Below are 13543 nucleotides of genomic sequence, written 5' to 3' on the forward strand. Positions count from 1 at the left end.
GGGCCTCTCACAGGCCCGCAGCAGCCGCACCCCGCCCTCTTCCCTCACCTTCATTGGTCAGCGCGGCGCGGCTCCGCCCTCGCGCGATCCGATTGGCCCGACGGGCAGCGCGGGGGTTGCTGGGGGCTGTAGTCGGCCAGGGGCTGTGCCATGGGCGCTAAGCGGCGCGGGGCGGCGGCACTGCCACCGGGGAAGAAGCGCGAGAAGCGGGAGGCGCGCGCCGAGCTCTGCGCTGCCCTGAGGGACGCGGCGCTGCGGGAGCGGGCGGCGGCGGCCTGGGGCTGCGGGGAGCCGCTGCGGCACGGTACGGCCCAGCGGGCCTCACCCCTGGGCCTGGCCCGTGTGGCGGCGGGTCCTTCGCTCCCCTCACCGGCGGCGCTTCCCTTGCAGAGACGGCGGTGGTGGTGGAGCCGGCACCGTTCCGGCACGGCGTCATCCCCGGCTTCCTGGCGGGCCCGGCTTTCGCGGAGGCGCTGCGCGATGAGCTGCTGGGCCTCGGCTTCCGCAGGCGGCGCAACGACCTCCTCTCGCTGCGGCAGGTGGGCCCCGGGCCGGGCTGAGCCGCGCCGCGCTGGGCCCCGCCGCCCTAACCCGTGTCCCTTCTTCTCTTGCATGGGCCGCCGCAGTCCGAGGAGCTGGGGGGCAGGCCGGAGCCCCACGTCGCCGCGCTGAGGTAAAGCGCCGGCTCGGGGAGGGGGAGAGCGCCGGGGGGCTCCCCTGGGAGGGCGAGGGCTGCGGGGTGGGCCGGTGCCGCGGGGTGGGGCAGGAGCCGGCCCTGAGGAGCGAAGCCCTCGCCGTGGCGCCCGGTCAGCTCGTGTGGCCGCGGCTCCTGCCAGCCGGCCTGTGTGTGCCCTCCCAGCGCATCCCACTTCGCTGCTGCTGGGGATTGTCAGCGACACTGTGTGCACAGGGCTTCGTCCTGGCCAGCTCCTGCGTGGTTCTGTAGGAATACAGAGTCACTGGCTGCAGCTGCAACTTCCACTGTTAAAACGGTTGGAAGGCACGTAATCAATTAGTTTAGGCCATAGCGATAGGTTTTATAACACACCTTATACTTGTCTTCACAGGCATGCTCTGTGTGAAGAATTCCGCGCGTGGCTTTCTGCTGTGACCCAGATAGAGCTGGAGCCAACTATTGACATCTCCTGTGCTAAATATGAATATAGCGGTCAGTCTAATAGCAGTCTTTTCCCTAAAGCATCTGTGCGTGTATAGGAAATAAAATGCCTACAGAATACCTAATTACATAAGCCACCCCAGCCCCTTTCCAGTTCTACAGAGTCCTGGAGGCTCTCAGCAGCAAATCAAAATCTCGGTAAATGAAGTACAAATTATGGAAAAACTGTTGCTGTAATTCTGTTGCTGCTGGCTGTAACTGGGCCCAGTGCTGTTGCAAGCCCCCACCTTTTCAGAGGTGCTCAGCCCCTGTTTGCGTGCCTGCTTCCGGGCGAAAGGGTGACGTGTTCAGCTTCCAAATGCTACAGTTGAGTTTGTGAAGCCTGATGTTAGAACATCACGTTACTGAGTCCAGCTTACAACTGCGCCTATGCTTCTAGTCATGAAAAATCACTGTGAGAAGAGGAAAAATTTTGCTGCTGTCAGCTCTGCTTTTTGGAATTCTTTGACACAACCAATTGTTGGTCCAGCTTTTCTGTTCCCAGGGCTCCCCCTCCCCTCTATTCCAGCAACGAACCTACTCAAAGGGCAGCTCTGTATTTAGGAGTCAGGCCATGAATCATTCTTGAAGTCACAAATCTCTGTCCGCTGTTCCCAGAGGCAGCCGAGGCGGGGTGGATGATGAGTTATAACTGCCTGTACCTTCAGAGCGGGCTAATCTGCCAGCTGCAGTGCAGTCCAATCCCACAGAAGTTAATCTTGCAAATTTTGTGCTGGTGATGCTGACGAGTGAAAATGCAGTTCTTGGAAAGGGCGTGTTTTTTCTTGTTGTATCCTTGCGGGGACAAAGCAGGGAAGCAGTGACTACAATGAATCATGCGTGTGCTGGAAAGATGCTGCTGCAGCAAAACGTCTGTAATTGCAGATGTCTTGCTGTGCCATGATGATGAGCTGGAAGGTCGGAGAATTGCTTTCATCCTGTACCTCGTGCCACCCTGGGAGAAAAGCGATGGGGGAACACTGGACCTCTATAGTGCAGACGGTAAGAGCACTGAGCTCAGCCTCAGGTGGCTGAAAATGATGAAGCTTACAAGCCCCTTGCAGCAGCTCTCTCCTCAAACAGCAGAAGGGAGATAAAGAGTTTCTTTTTTGTCCAGAGAAGCTAATGTATTGGTAAAATTTGCACCATAGAGATGGACAGTAGCAGGCTTTGCAGACAGTGCTATTGGGTGACAGCAGAAAAAGGAACGTCCTTTTTGACCATTTTTTTGCAAGGCCCAAGAATGGCAGCAGGATGGAACCGATGCCAGTAACTGTGCTTGAAACTCTAAACTGATGGAAATAACTTGCCTTTCCCGTGACAGAAGTCCTCTGTTTTCTCACCCAGCCCTTGTTCTGAATGCCATCCATTATACCCAGATGTCTTGCCAGTCGCCATGTCATGAGAAATAGCAGTTTCTAGGGAGTTCCAGTTCATATACTAATGAGAGTATGTTTTCTTCCTCTTCAGAACACTTTCAGCCACAGCAGATCGTCAAGTCATTAGTGCCTTCGTGGAACACGCTGGTTTTCTTTGAAGTGTGTCCATTCTCTTTCCACCAGGCAAGGAGCGCACTTTTTTCATTTTTTGATTCTCATTGTTGTGGTTTTTCACTCTCTGTGTTATTATAAACCTGATGAGGAGGAAGAAGGGAAAGAGAGCAGAACTGTGGGTAGAGTGAATACTCATGCTGAGTGCTGTGTGTTACAGTCAGGGCTTCAATGACTTTAAGGAGGACAAGAACTAACAAAGCCAACTTTAGACTGTCAGTCTAGCTTCATCCTGGGGGAAGAAAAACTTCCGTTTTGTGTTGGTGTCCTGGCAAGCCACTGCTGTGGATTTGGCTATGGTTTCAAGACAGACTTCTCATTTGTTTGCTTGTTTTAAACTAGCTCATGTTTTTCACGTGGAGGCTGTGACTTTGCTCCAGTAGAGCTCCTCAGCACGTCACCTTGCCCACAGGGTACTCTGCGGATACGGCTTTGCCCCCTCAGTAACACAGCTGTAGTGCTGTACCCTGCAGTAGAAATGCTGATATGGTTAAGTAGCACTTTTTGGCACTTATCAGGAAGATGCCTGGGAACAGGATGAATAATCCATGGGACTGCACAATATGAACACTTGAGTGAAATATGAAACTCCTGTGTACTTGAGATACCACAGACTGTAACAAACGGGGCCAAAGAGCAGAAAGTTGGAGAGGAAGATGATGATCGGTGATGTAGGCTGGGCATGTCCTCACCTAGACTGCTTAGGGGTTTATTTTTGTATCCTTTAATCAGTTAATTAATAGAAGCATCTACCTGGTCACTGCCCTAATTGTTTTCGGGTAGTGATTTAATCTTGTTACAAAAATCCATGTTCCATGTAACCGTGTGACTGGCTCCTACTGACCTAAATTTAATCCAACACATGAGCACTAATCAGAGTCCTGCGTACTGTCTCTGATGCTGGTAACACAGGCAATAAACTCAGCTTAAAGAATAAATCTATTTTTTAAATAACACTCCCAGTTAAGCATAATGCTTGTGAATCAAAGCCTCCCAGATCTGGACCTCACTGGTTGTGCCCAGAGTTATTTGCTGAGCCACTGAATCATTTCTTTGACCCTTTCATCAGGAAAACATAGAGCCTGTGAAATTACTGTTACAGGATCTAAGGGTCAGACTGATACGAAACCTTCACAGCACATGCCAGCCTTAAATCCCTCTCAGACATTGGGCAGAGAGCATTTAGTCAGTACTTCCTAACAGATCTTCAGGTTTTGGCTTTCGTGGTGTACATTTCTTCTGCAGATAACAAACAAAGCTGTGAGTGTTTGCTGAGCAGAGCAGGTCCATGAGCTTCTAACGCCAGGCATTCCTCTGGTTTCCATTTCCTAAATGATTCAGGATTTGGTAGACATTCCAGATAACCTAGAACTTCTCAAAGTCACGGAAGGAAAGGGCCGCTACAGCTCTGTAACAATCAGTAAGAGCCTAAACCTTTTTAGAGTGGTCTATGTATCTTCCTCCTGTTCCATCAGACTGTTCTAAAAAAAAACAAAACAAAAAAAACCACAGTGCAAAGTCTTTATATGCTATTGAAAAACTACAATTTGCAGCTTGCAACCAGTTATAAGGGGCTAGCACTCTCTTTGCACTACTGTTGCAGTACAGCACCCTGAAGTGTAAAATTATTCAATTTAGCCCAGTTTACTTCTGCACAATTTGATGAAATCAAGATTTAACAGTGGCCATCACTGTGCAAAAACCCAGGGTTTCCACAGGCCAGGTTAAATGCCAGGACAGAGGGGCTGCTCTTAGTCTGAGAGGTAGAGGAAAAGCCAAAGGTATCAGGCAAATGCCCTTCATGATGATGTTACAGCACTTTTAAAAAAGTTAAAGACACAAATGTAGACCAGTATAGTCTGCTGTGGCCTACAAATGCTCAGCGTTTTCTGAGTTTCCGGATTAAGCTGTGACAGCTAATTTTTGCAGCCTATGATAGCTGAGTCTTCAACAGCATAAATGGTAGAAAAATAAAGTACAATTACTTTTAGTAACAATGACTCAAAGCTTTCACAGGGAGGGAATGGATTCTGCTGGGAGCTTGGAGTACAAGCTTGGGCTGGGATTCTGGAAACCTGCAAAGTTTGCTTTAGCCCTCTCTCTGCGAGCCAAGAATAATCCAGGTCTGGCCCTTGTCTGACTTTTCTGTGTATGCAGCAGGCTCTCTGGAGCCAGGTCCTTCTCCTGCGATGGCTCTACACGGTGCCTGTTACAGCTGGCCCTTAAATGTTTTGATTCTGAACCATGACATGCTGGTCGATGTTGTTCCAGGTGTCAGAAATTCTGTCTGAGGAGAAGTGCCGCTTGTCAGTGAGCGGCTGGTTTCACGGCCCGTCGATAGTCAGACCTGCACGCCACGTTGAAGCTGCCTTGCCCAGGAGCCCACACATCCCCTATGATGTGCGTAACAACCTACATCTGCTTATCTGTATTTCTGTTTCTTTCATGTCCCTGGAATACCTGTTACAGGATGCGCTGATGCTTGAGGATGCTTTAATCTTTAACGTATCCTGTCCCTTCTTCCCCTCCGCCCCCCCCTAAATTTGTAGCTGGTTTCTTTCTTCTGTATCTTTTTTGACTGTACGTTTTGCATACCTACAGTAGTGCAGAGAATGCAGCAAATAGTTGTGCTGCCATGAAATAAATTAAGGAATGGAGTGTGTGTGTGTAGGAATCTAGCCCTGTGGCCAGCTGGGTAAGGGGGAACTGGGGAATCCTTACTTTTGCAAATTCAGCTTCAACTCCATTTCCCTTCCAGCATGAAATCTTGTATGAGTGGATCAATCCAGTTTATTTGGACATGGACTCCCAAGCTCAAATCCAGGAGGAATTTGAGGAGCGATCAGAAATTCTCCTGAAAGATTTTCTGAAGGTGAGCCCAGTGGTTCAATCCAATGCGGTCTGCTGATGTGTCATGCAGGCTGGGAAGGGGCTTGCTTCTACGGCTGTCAGCTAAAACACTCTCTAGTGTCACTAACAGGGAATGGACCAGGTGACCTCCAGAGGCCACTTCCAATGTCAGCCATTCTGGGATTCTGTGGATGGATCCCCTGTGGCTGCCTGTACGCTGTTGCACAAGGACTCATAAAAAATCATATGCTTTGCTTCAATGTTCTTGTTTCCTGCAAGAAGCAAAGCAGAGGATGGAAACCCATGTCATCCTTCCTGCTTCCTAGCCTTGTGGTGATCAGTGTCCTTTCTTGTCCCTCAGATCTCACAGCCTAGCACTCGGGGAACTCAACCCATGTGCAAAACAGATGACTCATAATGCTTCTGTCTTACTTGAAAGGGTTTGCTTCTCAAGGCTGATTGACCTCTGGTTTACTGGCATCCCTATCTCAGTGAAATTGCATTCTCACCCAGCAGGCAATCCAGTAGCATTTGATAACCTCTTGGTAACTGCCACTGAAAAGACACGATGCCCAGGCAGGCTCTGCCTCTCAGTTCAGCAGTCCCTGGGAGCCTCAGACAAAATTAGAGAAAAAGTGAAGTGTGCCATATCTGAGAGTAAACAATGGCTGCTTCCAGCGCACCGAGGGACACCTGGGAGCTAAATGTTAATGTTTCTGCGCTGCCTTTCTCTCCTAGAAAGAGAAATACCAACTACTGTGTGAAGCTTTGGAGAACAAAGACATCCAGTGGATTAGTCGGGGGCCTGCCAATAAAAGGTAGGGAAGGACAGTGCCCTGCGCCTATTGATCTGGCCAGGCAGGAACTGCCTGCACTGGCTGACACTGCCCCCGTGGACGTGGTCCCTGTTGGTTCTCCAGCAGGAAGCACATCTGCTGATACATCTGCTGTCTTTCAGATGCTATGAGACAGCAGGGGAAGACAGCCTCCCTGACGTCCTGAGGAAATTCCTGCAGTTCTTACGCTCTGAGGCCTTGTTCTTACTGCTTTCCAACTTCACTGGCCTAAAGCTGCATTTCCTGGCTCCCACTGATGAGGATGAAGATGCTGCGGAAGGAAGAGCAGCAGACGCCGCTGGGCACGGTAGTCCCAAACTGCAGCAGGAAGAGACTGAAGAGCGCACTGATAGCAGTCCCCATGGGCCAGACCAGCCTGACAACATCCCTGAAGCACAAGACAGCAAGGTGCAGAACAGTAAGTAGAGCAGCAGCAGTGTGACAGAACTTGAGCAGAATCCTGGCGTGAAGGGTGTCAGCAGCAGAATTCCCCATGATTTTCGTGGAACTAGCATTTCACCTTGTACCGCGGCAAGCACGGGACAGATACAGGACTCAAAGCATGTCAGATCGGGTAGCTAAAATAAGTGACCATCGCAAAAGCCTTTGGACTAAATTAATGACTAACTTGAAAATACCATTTTGAACAGGCCTAAGTCATAAGGGTGAGACTTCTGTAGGAGTTAAGGCATGAGGGGAGGTGTTAATTAATTGCCCAGTAATCTTGCCAATAGTTCCATCGTTTCTATGTCCACGTATTCTTGTTTCATATAAAGTAGATTCTTGTATGAGATACCAAATCAAAAGGAAAAAAGTGAATGGACCAGAAAACAATTTCAGAATTAGAAAGCTGATATCTAAAATTAGGATTTAACCTTTCAGAAGATGCTGCCAGCCTGAATTCAGTTGTCAGCAATGAGGTATTGTTCCTAGCAAAGACTAGATTAATTTTGGATTTGTGGATTGGTGCTGTTTATTTTCAACAGTGGCTTTGAAGTTTAAGGGTAGAATTTTTGAAAATGCTCATCTTGCACTGCATCAGGCAAGTTAGTGGACACTGGAATAAGAGGTAATAAAAAAAGTCCTACTGAAAATCCCAGCAGAACATGTACCTGGTACAAAGGCTTTGTTTTTCTGGTTTCCACAGCTAGTCATTTTTGCCTCTTCCATCTGCCACATTTCTGGTGTGTGATTTTAAATTTACATATGAGAAGGGCATAGTTCAGGGCTCCATGGGTGGAAAACTGAGACAGACCCATGAGAAAAAGACTTCCCCAGCCTGTGGCACACCTCCTGGGGTGGCACCCACAGCGAGCTCAGAGCCATATCCTTCACTGAAGCTTCTGGTAGTTCCAGCGTACTTGCAGAGCAGATAGGTTGCTGGTTCCTGGGGTTCGGAACTCCATTGTAAATCTGGGAGGGGACAAAATAGAAAAGGAAGAAGTGGTTAAAACAAAGCACATTGTAACCTGGACCTGTCAAAGAGCAAATCTTGGCCCCACTCCTCCACATTATTCGAAGTGCCTAACTTAGAGCCATCTCTAGAAAATAAGTTAACGTGAGATCTGTGGGTTTGGGGTTTTTTTTCCCTTTACAGTTTGCTGGGGCCGGGAAAGACAGTTCCACAGCGGTGTGCAGTGCAGGGCCTTGTCCCCCTGCACACCTTGAGCTCAGCAGGCAGCAGTTATTATACAACTTCATCGCTTCCCTGGCTTGTCTGCTCCCTCTCCTAGGCTCAGGTACGCCTGTGTGTGCAGGGCTGCTGAGGCGCTGGACCCATGGGCACTATACTCTAGTCCATGACACCCAAGCAACCGAATTTGCTCTTGACCTGCTCTTCTTCTGTGGCTGTGAGGGTAAGTGGACAAGAGAGATGTCAGACCCTGCTGATGAGGGTCACCTGAAGGAGGCACTTCTGAATTCTCAGCAGCGCTACAATAGCCAAAATTTCCCTGCTTTTTCCTACATAGAAGGGCTCTGTAGACTTAATCCTAGTTCTTGCTTCTGCTTAAACCCTGGTTTCGGTAGTCCTTACCCAAAGGTTTAGGATTGCGGCCTTGGGATCAGCTTGGCCTCTGCTGCTGGAGCCAGGAGGTGGCGCTTGGGCAGAGGGAAGGCTGTCTCTGCCTGGCAGGCTCTGAGCAGGGTGGAGGGTTGGGTGGCCAGAATACCCACCGACAGCATTCCGTTCCACCCCTTTGCTCATCAAAGTTAGTACCGTGCCTCCAATTCACAAAGCCTGGGGTTTTCAAAAGTTACTTCAGGCCTGGCTGGGCGTTTTAGGTTGATTGCTAGATAGTGCTGAAAACAAAGATGTAAACATAAGCATTTTGGACCAGCTGAGCCCAGAATGCACAGCTGAAACCACCTGGCACGTGCCGGTGATCATACTGAAATCCTTCTGCGTACCTGCTCAGGCAAAGCTGTTCTACATGTCAGGAGCAGAGCGCCAGGCAACCTTCAGTGGGCCGTTGGTGGTAAAAGGCAAATCCAGTATATTTGCTTCAAGTTGCTTCTGAACAGGAGAAAAAAAAAATAGACTGGCAGGAGGTAAAGTGGGAATCGTCCTGTATCCAGTAACTTTGGGGAGCAGGGTGGAAAAACAGCATCTCCAGGGAGTCTGTATGGAGTCTGGACAGTGCTGGACTTTCAAAGAATCTTTCTTTCTGTTTTAAGACTGGGATCCAGAATATGGTGGCTTTACTTCCTACATCGCTAAAGGTGAAGATGAAGAGGTAAGGACCTCAGGTGCTAGCTGCAGCTTGGATAAAGCTGTTCGGGGTGGAGAGACATAATTACACTTTATCATAATGCTAACATAATCCTGAGGGTGCTCAGTCCCATACTCTGGAGCTCTTCTGCCTGAGCTGCCGCTCGTGGGCATCGCTCCAGCTTCGAGAGGCTGGTGTTCATCGTAAAGCTTGAGGCTCAGGCCTGACACCACCTGCACCTGGTGGCATTCTGCAAGCCTCAGAGGGGCACAAGGCTGTAGCAGCGATGCTGCTTTTCCTGGGAAGTGCTGTTTACTAGGGTTGCATTCAGTATTGGTACTAGTGACAGTGAGGAAGTCCAGAATCCCTTACTGTGTAATAAATGCTTTAGATTGAGGGGGTAGGGAAATTAAAATAGAGACCTAGTTCATTTTCTAACACTAGACCTTTGTTCTGACTAGCCTTTGAAACTCGTTTATTTCTTCCTCAATGATATCAAAGCCATTTTTGTGAAATTAATTTCCTCCCTTACTTTCATGTCTTGTAGCTGTTGACAGTGAATCCAGAGGACAACTGCTTGGCCTTGGTTTACAGAGACAAAGAAACAGTGCAGTTTGTGAAATACATCAATCATCGTAGCTTGGCACGCCTGAACAAGCATCCCAACAGAACAGGATTTTGGGATTTTGCCTTTGTCTACTATGAGTGATGGTGCGGAGTGTGACCGCTGTCAGAGAACAGCGGTGGTGGTGGGCAGCAGGTTTCTGTCCAGGCCCAGGCACACTTCGCTGATGCTAAGAGCTGTACCCTACCACGTTGTGTCCAGGTGACTTTAAACCGTACAACTGGAAATCCAGGCTTCTCCTGAGTCCACTGTAACATGCACTTGGACTGCTTTTAATGTTACGTCGAGGGGGTCATTGTCATACAACTCTGTCAGCTTCCCGGCTGCTCTCTCATGCAGGTAGCACCACGGCATGCATCACTAACCTGTCAGGGTGAAAACTGTAATTGTACATTGCCCCAAGCTGAGGGCTGATTTTATTTAAAAAAAAAAAAAAAAAAAAAAAATGGGTCAGTTAAATGCTTCAAACACGGGTTGGGCAAGTTTTGTTACAAAATGCCCAAGACATTTTGTGGAGCTTAACTGTTGGTAGAGGCAGAAATAAAGGAGCTGGGAAATACGAGGTTTTTCCAGCTACACAACTCCATGGAGTTGGGAAGAAAAACAGGCTATCAAGCTGCTGGGTTGAGAAGGACCCGGCACAATAACAAGGAGTGGGACTTTGTTATGCTAAATGCTGTGCAGACAGACCCAGCTGCAGTCCTTTCTCCAAACGATTTACAAGCTAAAAGAACAAGAGAGGAGACCTGCTCCTGCACACTCTGCCTGCATGGGGATGTGGATGGCACTCTGCTTCGGAGGTGGAAGGGTGGCAGCTCCAGCCTCAGCACTAGGCTGGCTGCAGGCGCGTGGGAAGTCGCCTCTTCCCGGCTTGTCACCACTGACATGGCCTGGTGTCCTGGTAGCTTTGTCCTGGGGTCTGCTGGGCTCCAGCATGGGTTCCGTCACTGGAGATCAGCTCAGATCTTTCCAGGCAGCAGATATCTAGGTCCTAGGGTACATAGTACGAGAAAGGCGGTGAGCTTGGTGCAGTACCTCGCCCTGCATGTGCCTGCAGCACTGCGCACCTGCCCCACGTTCACCGAGGCAGGACTGTGCCACTGTCCCCTCCAGGAGCTGCCGTAGCAGAGCTGTGCTGGTTGCTGCAGGAGGCAGCCAGACTGCAGAACACCGCACTGGAGGCTCAGCCCTGGCCTGCACACGCTTGCCTGAAACCGCTTTTGGCAAGGCAGAGACACAGGTGTACTTTCAGCTCATGCAAGCCAGGCAGTGCAGGCCGTGGGCTTGCAGCGAGCTGGGGAGAGCGTGCACATTTCATTCCTCCTGCCTCTCCCAGCCAGCTCTGGCTTCGAGTCTGCTGCTGCTTCAGCTCCAGGCCTGCTGCAGACCACCCCAGTGGTGTAAGAGCATGGCTGGCAGCCGAGGAGCAGTAAGCTCAAAGCAAGGCCAGCTGCGTTGGCACATGAGTACTCTGCGCCCTGCGCAGAGGCAGCCATCCTTTGGGCATGTCTTCATGAAGGCACAGGAACAGCCACCTTCAGCTGTGACCCTGACCCAAGGGTTGGGAAAGGAACCACTAAAGCATGAAGCTGCTGCCATTGCTTCCAGAGAGGTGGCTCAGGCACAGCACAGCCGCTGGGAGCGACCTGCAGGAATGTATATGTAGTTTCAGCATCGGGCTATGAGCAGTTGCTGGGTCCTGGCTGCCCCCCACACCATGGGGCTGGAAGGCAGTTGCGCCGAGTTGCTGTTGTGAGATCTCCATCGTTTTGTTCCTCTTCTGACTCATCTCCCTAAGCTGGCTTCTCTGTGCACTTGCCAAGACTTTCTTGCTTGGTTTTAATCTTCCTTCACTACTGTTTTATACTACTTGCAAAGATAAGGGGATGGAGCTAGAAACAAATCCTGAAGTGAGGACAAGGCTCTCTTTGTGAATCATTGTTTTCTGAGGCACTCTGCTTTTCTTGGGGAGAAAGCAGTTCTTATTTTGAGCGGCACCAGTAGAAAGACAGAAGTAATGGGGGTTTCAAAGAAAAGAAAAAAAAAGCAAAATTATTTGGGTAGTTTCAGATAAAGGCGACAGACACTACAGCTATTCACAGCACATCCAGCCAGGCAAAGTTGGGAGTAAGTTAATTAATGAAACACAGTTGCTTATTCTACTGCATTGTGAGCCTAAGAGTGCGCCTGGTAGGTCCTGGAACAGGCTCCCAGAAGACTGGGAAGAAGCTGGGCTCTCCGAAGCTTGCTGCTTTTTAAGAATAAATAATACACTAGAGGGCATACCAGCCTGTACTTGAGCAAGCCTGTATCTACCTGATCACACAAGGAACCACCTTTCTGCCTCTGGTGACTGAGATGAAGTAATTTAAGAAGCCAAACTGGCAGTTAGCATTTAAAGATTTAAAAATCAACATGCGTCTGCTCTCCCACCCTTCCTGTTAGGTCCCAAAAGCCGAAGGCAGCCCCACACATGGCTAGCACTGCAGGTACAGGGCAAAGACTCCGCTTGCCGACATTTCAAATGACACGAGCTACTGGGGGAAGAGGGCTCTCTTTAGACTGTGCCAGTAATGGGAGCCTTCTCTATAGAAGCTCCTGCTGGATACAAATCCGTATTTACAATTAGGTGTAGCTGCTTGCAAAATACTCTGATCATTAGGGAAAGGTATATGACTATGAAATGTATACATTCCCACAAAATGAGTAAGCAGGACGGTATAGAAAAACAGGAGCGAACAGAGCGTGAGCAACAGAGAACAGAAACGTCATACCAGGTAGGATGGCTCCGTGCAGGCGTCCAGCGGCTTGGCTGTACGAGGACACACATTTGCCACCAGCTGGCTGCACCCCCAAAGCTTGGCATGTGGTGTGGGGTACCAGCAGCTTTCGGTCATTGAAGCACCAAGCTGTTCAAGGACTTCACAAGTATTTTGGGATTTGGTGGCTATCAGTTTGCCACGTAGCTGAAAACAGGAACAGTTCAATATGGAGGGAGGTAAGAGGTGAGCTGTAGACCAGACTGAAGGAATGGTTTCAACATTCATAAACACGCAGCAACAAAGTTCTGACATTGGGCATTCAATGGATTAGTATTAATTAATACTAATTAATTATTGTATTAATTAGTATGGTATTAATTAGTATTGCTGGGGAGCAGCAATCCCCAGGACTGGGAGAAACAGGCTAAAATCAGATACAACCTGGCGTCAAGTGTCAGTTCCAGTTGTTTTGGCCTTTTTGTTAAAACTCCAAACTGGAACTTGAATTAGGACATTGAAAATCACTGCTACATCAATCCCTCTCCAGCGGGTGCGGAGCCAGCAGCATGCTTCCCAGGACACAAAGGGGCCGCATGAGGAAGGCTCCAGCCCAGGCTGATGTTTCAGGCAGGCACCGAAATGCCCCAGCAGGGTGGGACAGTGATACCAAGGTGCGGTGCCACACGAGCAGCCTTGCCTGTGAATTTGTAGCACCGTGCAGCCCTACCAGTGTGGTTTCAGAGGTTGTTCTGTCCTTCACCAGCAGCTTTACCTGCTGTGACCAGCTCCCCTCCCACACCCAAGACCAGGATCACTGGGCACGAGTCCTGGGCTGAATTGTACCCATGGGGACCGCTTGCCACTGGTCTCCTGGTGTAGGTTCAGCTCATGTCAGCTTGCTGCTGCACACCAGCCGAGGGCTGCTTTATTTCAACAGGCAACTGCAAACCTGCTAGCACCAGCTTACGGGACGTGGATTTTACATTTGGCAAAGATAAAAGTGGTTTTTACAGGAAAATAAATGACAAATTTCTTGTCAGAAACTTAGCCGGG

General features: G+C 49.6%; 1 protein-coding gene and 1 long non-coding RNA gene across 2 annotated transcripts; one reads left to right on the plus strand and one right to left on the minus strand.

The window, feature by feature from the left end:
* The first annotated feature begins 99 nt into the window (after window positions 1-99).
* OGFOD1 (2-oxoglutarate and iron dependent oxygenase domain containing 1) lies at window positions 100-11825 on the plus strand. The gene is made up of 13 exons (XM_040615812.1): window positions 100-304; window positions 391-539; window positions 627-673; window positions 1068-1168; window positions 2042-2158; window positions 2627-2718; window positions 4978-5106; window positions 5465-5578; window positions 6295-6374; window positions 6515-6810; window positions 8126-8248; window positions 9069-9127; window positions 9651-11825. The coding sequence occupies exons 1-13, from the start codon at window positions 151-153 to the stop codon at window positions 9810-9812; spliced, it is 1623 nt and encodes a 540-aa protein (XP_040471746.1). The 5' UTR covers window positions 100-150; the 3' UTR covers window positions 9813-11825.
* On the minus strand, window positions 2726-9062 carry LOC121098134. Its single transcript, XR_005831181.1, has 4 exons — window positions 8802-9062; window positions 8428-8693; window positions 7505-7805; window positions 2726-4187 (listed from the first exon to the last, which is right to left on the minus strand). It is a non-coding gene; the product is annotated as an uncharacterized LOC121098134 (long non-coding RNA).
* Window positions 11826-13543: the final 1718 nt, after the last annotated feature.

Source organism: Falco naumanni, chromosome 15, assembly GCF_017639655.2.
Source record: "Falco naumanni isolate bFalNau1 chromosome 15, bFalNau1.pat, whole genome shotgun sequence".
NCBI lineage: Eukaryota > Metazoa > Chordata > Aves > Falconiformes > Falconidae > Falco > Falco naumanni.

Bases quoted from the DNA above. Each gene is read 5' to 3' on its own strand.
- OGFOD1 (XM_040615812.1), top strand. From the start codon at position 151: ATGGGCGCTAAGCGGCGCGGGGCGGCGGCACTGCCACCGGGGAAGAAG. The intron at 2,719-4,977 runs GCAAGGAGCGCA...ATGTTGTTCCAG, and splicing joins GTCCATTCTCTTTCCACCAG to GTGTCAGAAATTCTGTCTGA. The intron at 9,128-9,650 runs GTAAGGACCTCA...CATGTCTTGTAG, and splicing joins CTAAAGGTGAAGATGAAGAG to CTGTTGACAGTGAATCCAGA.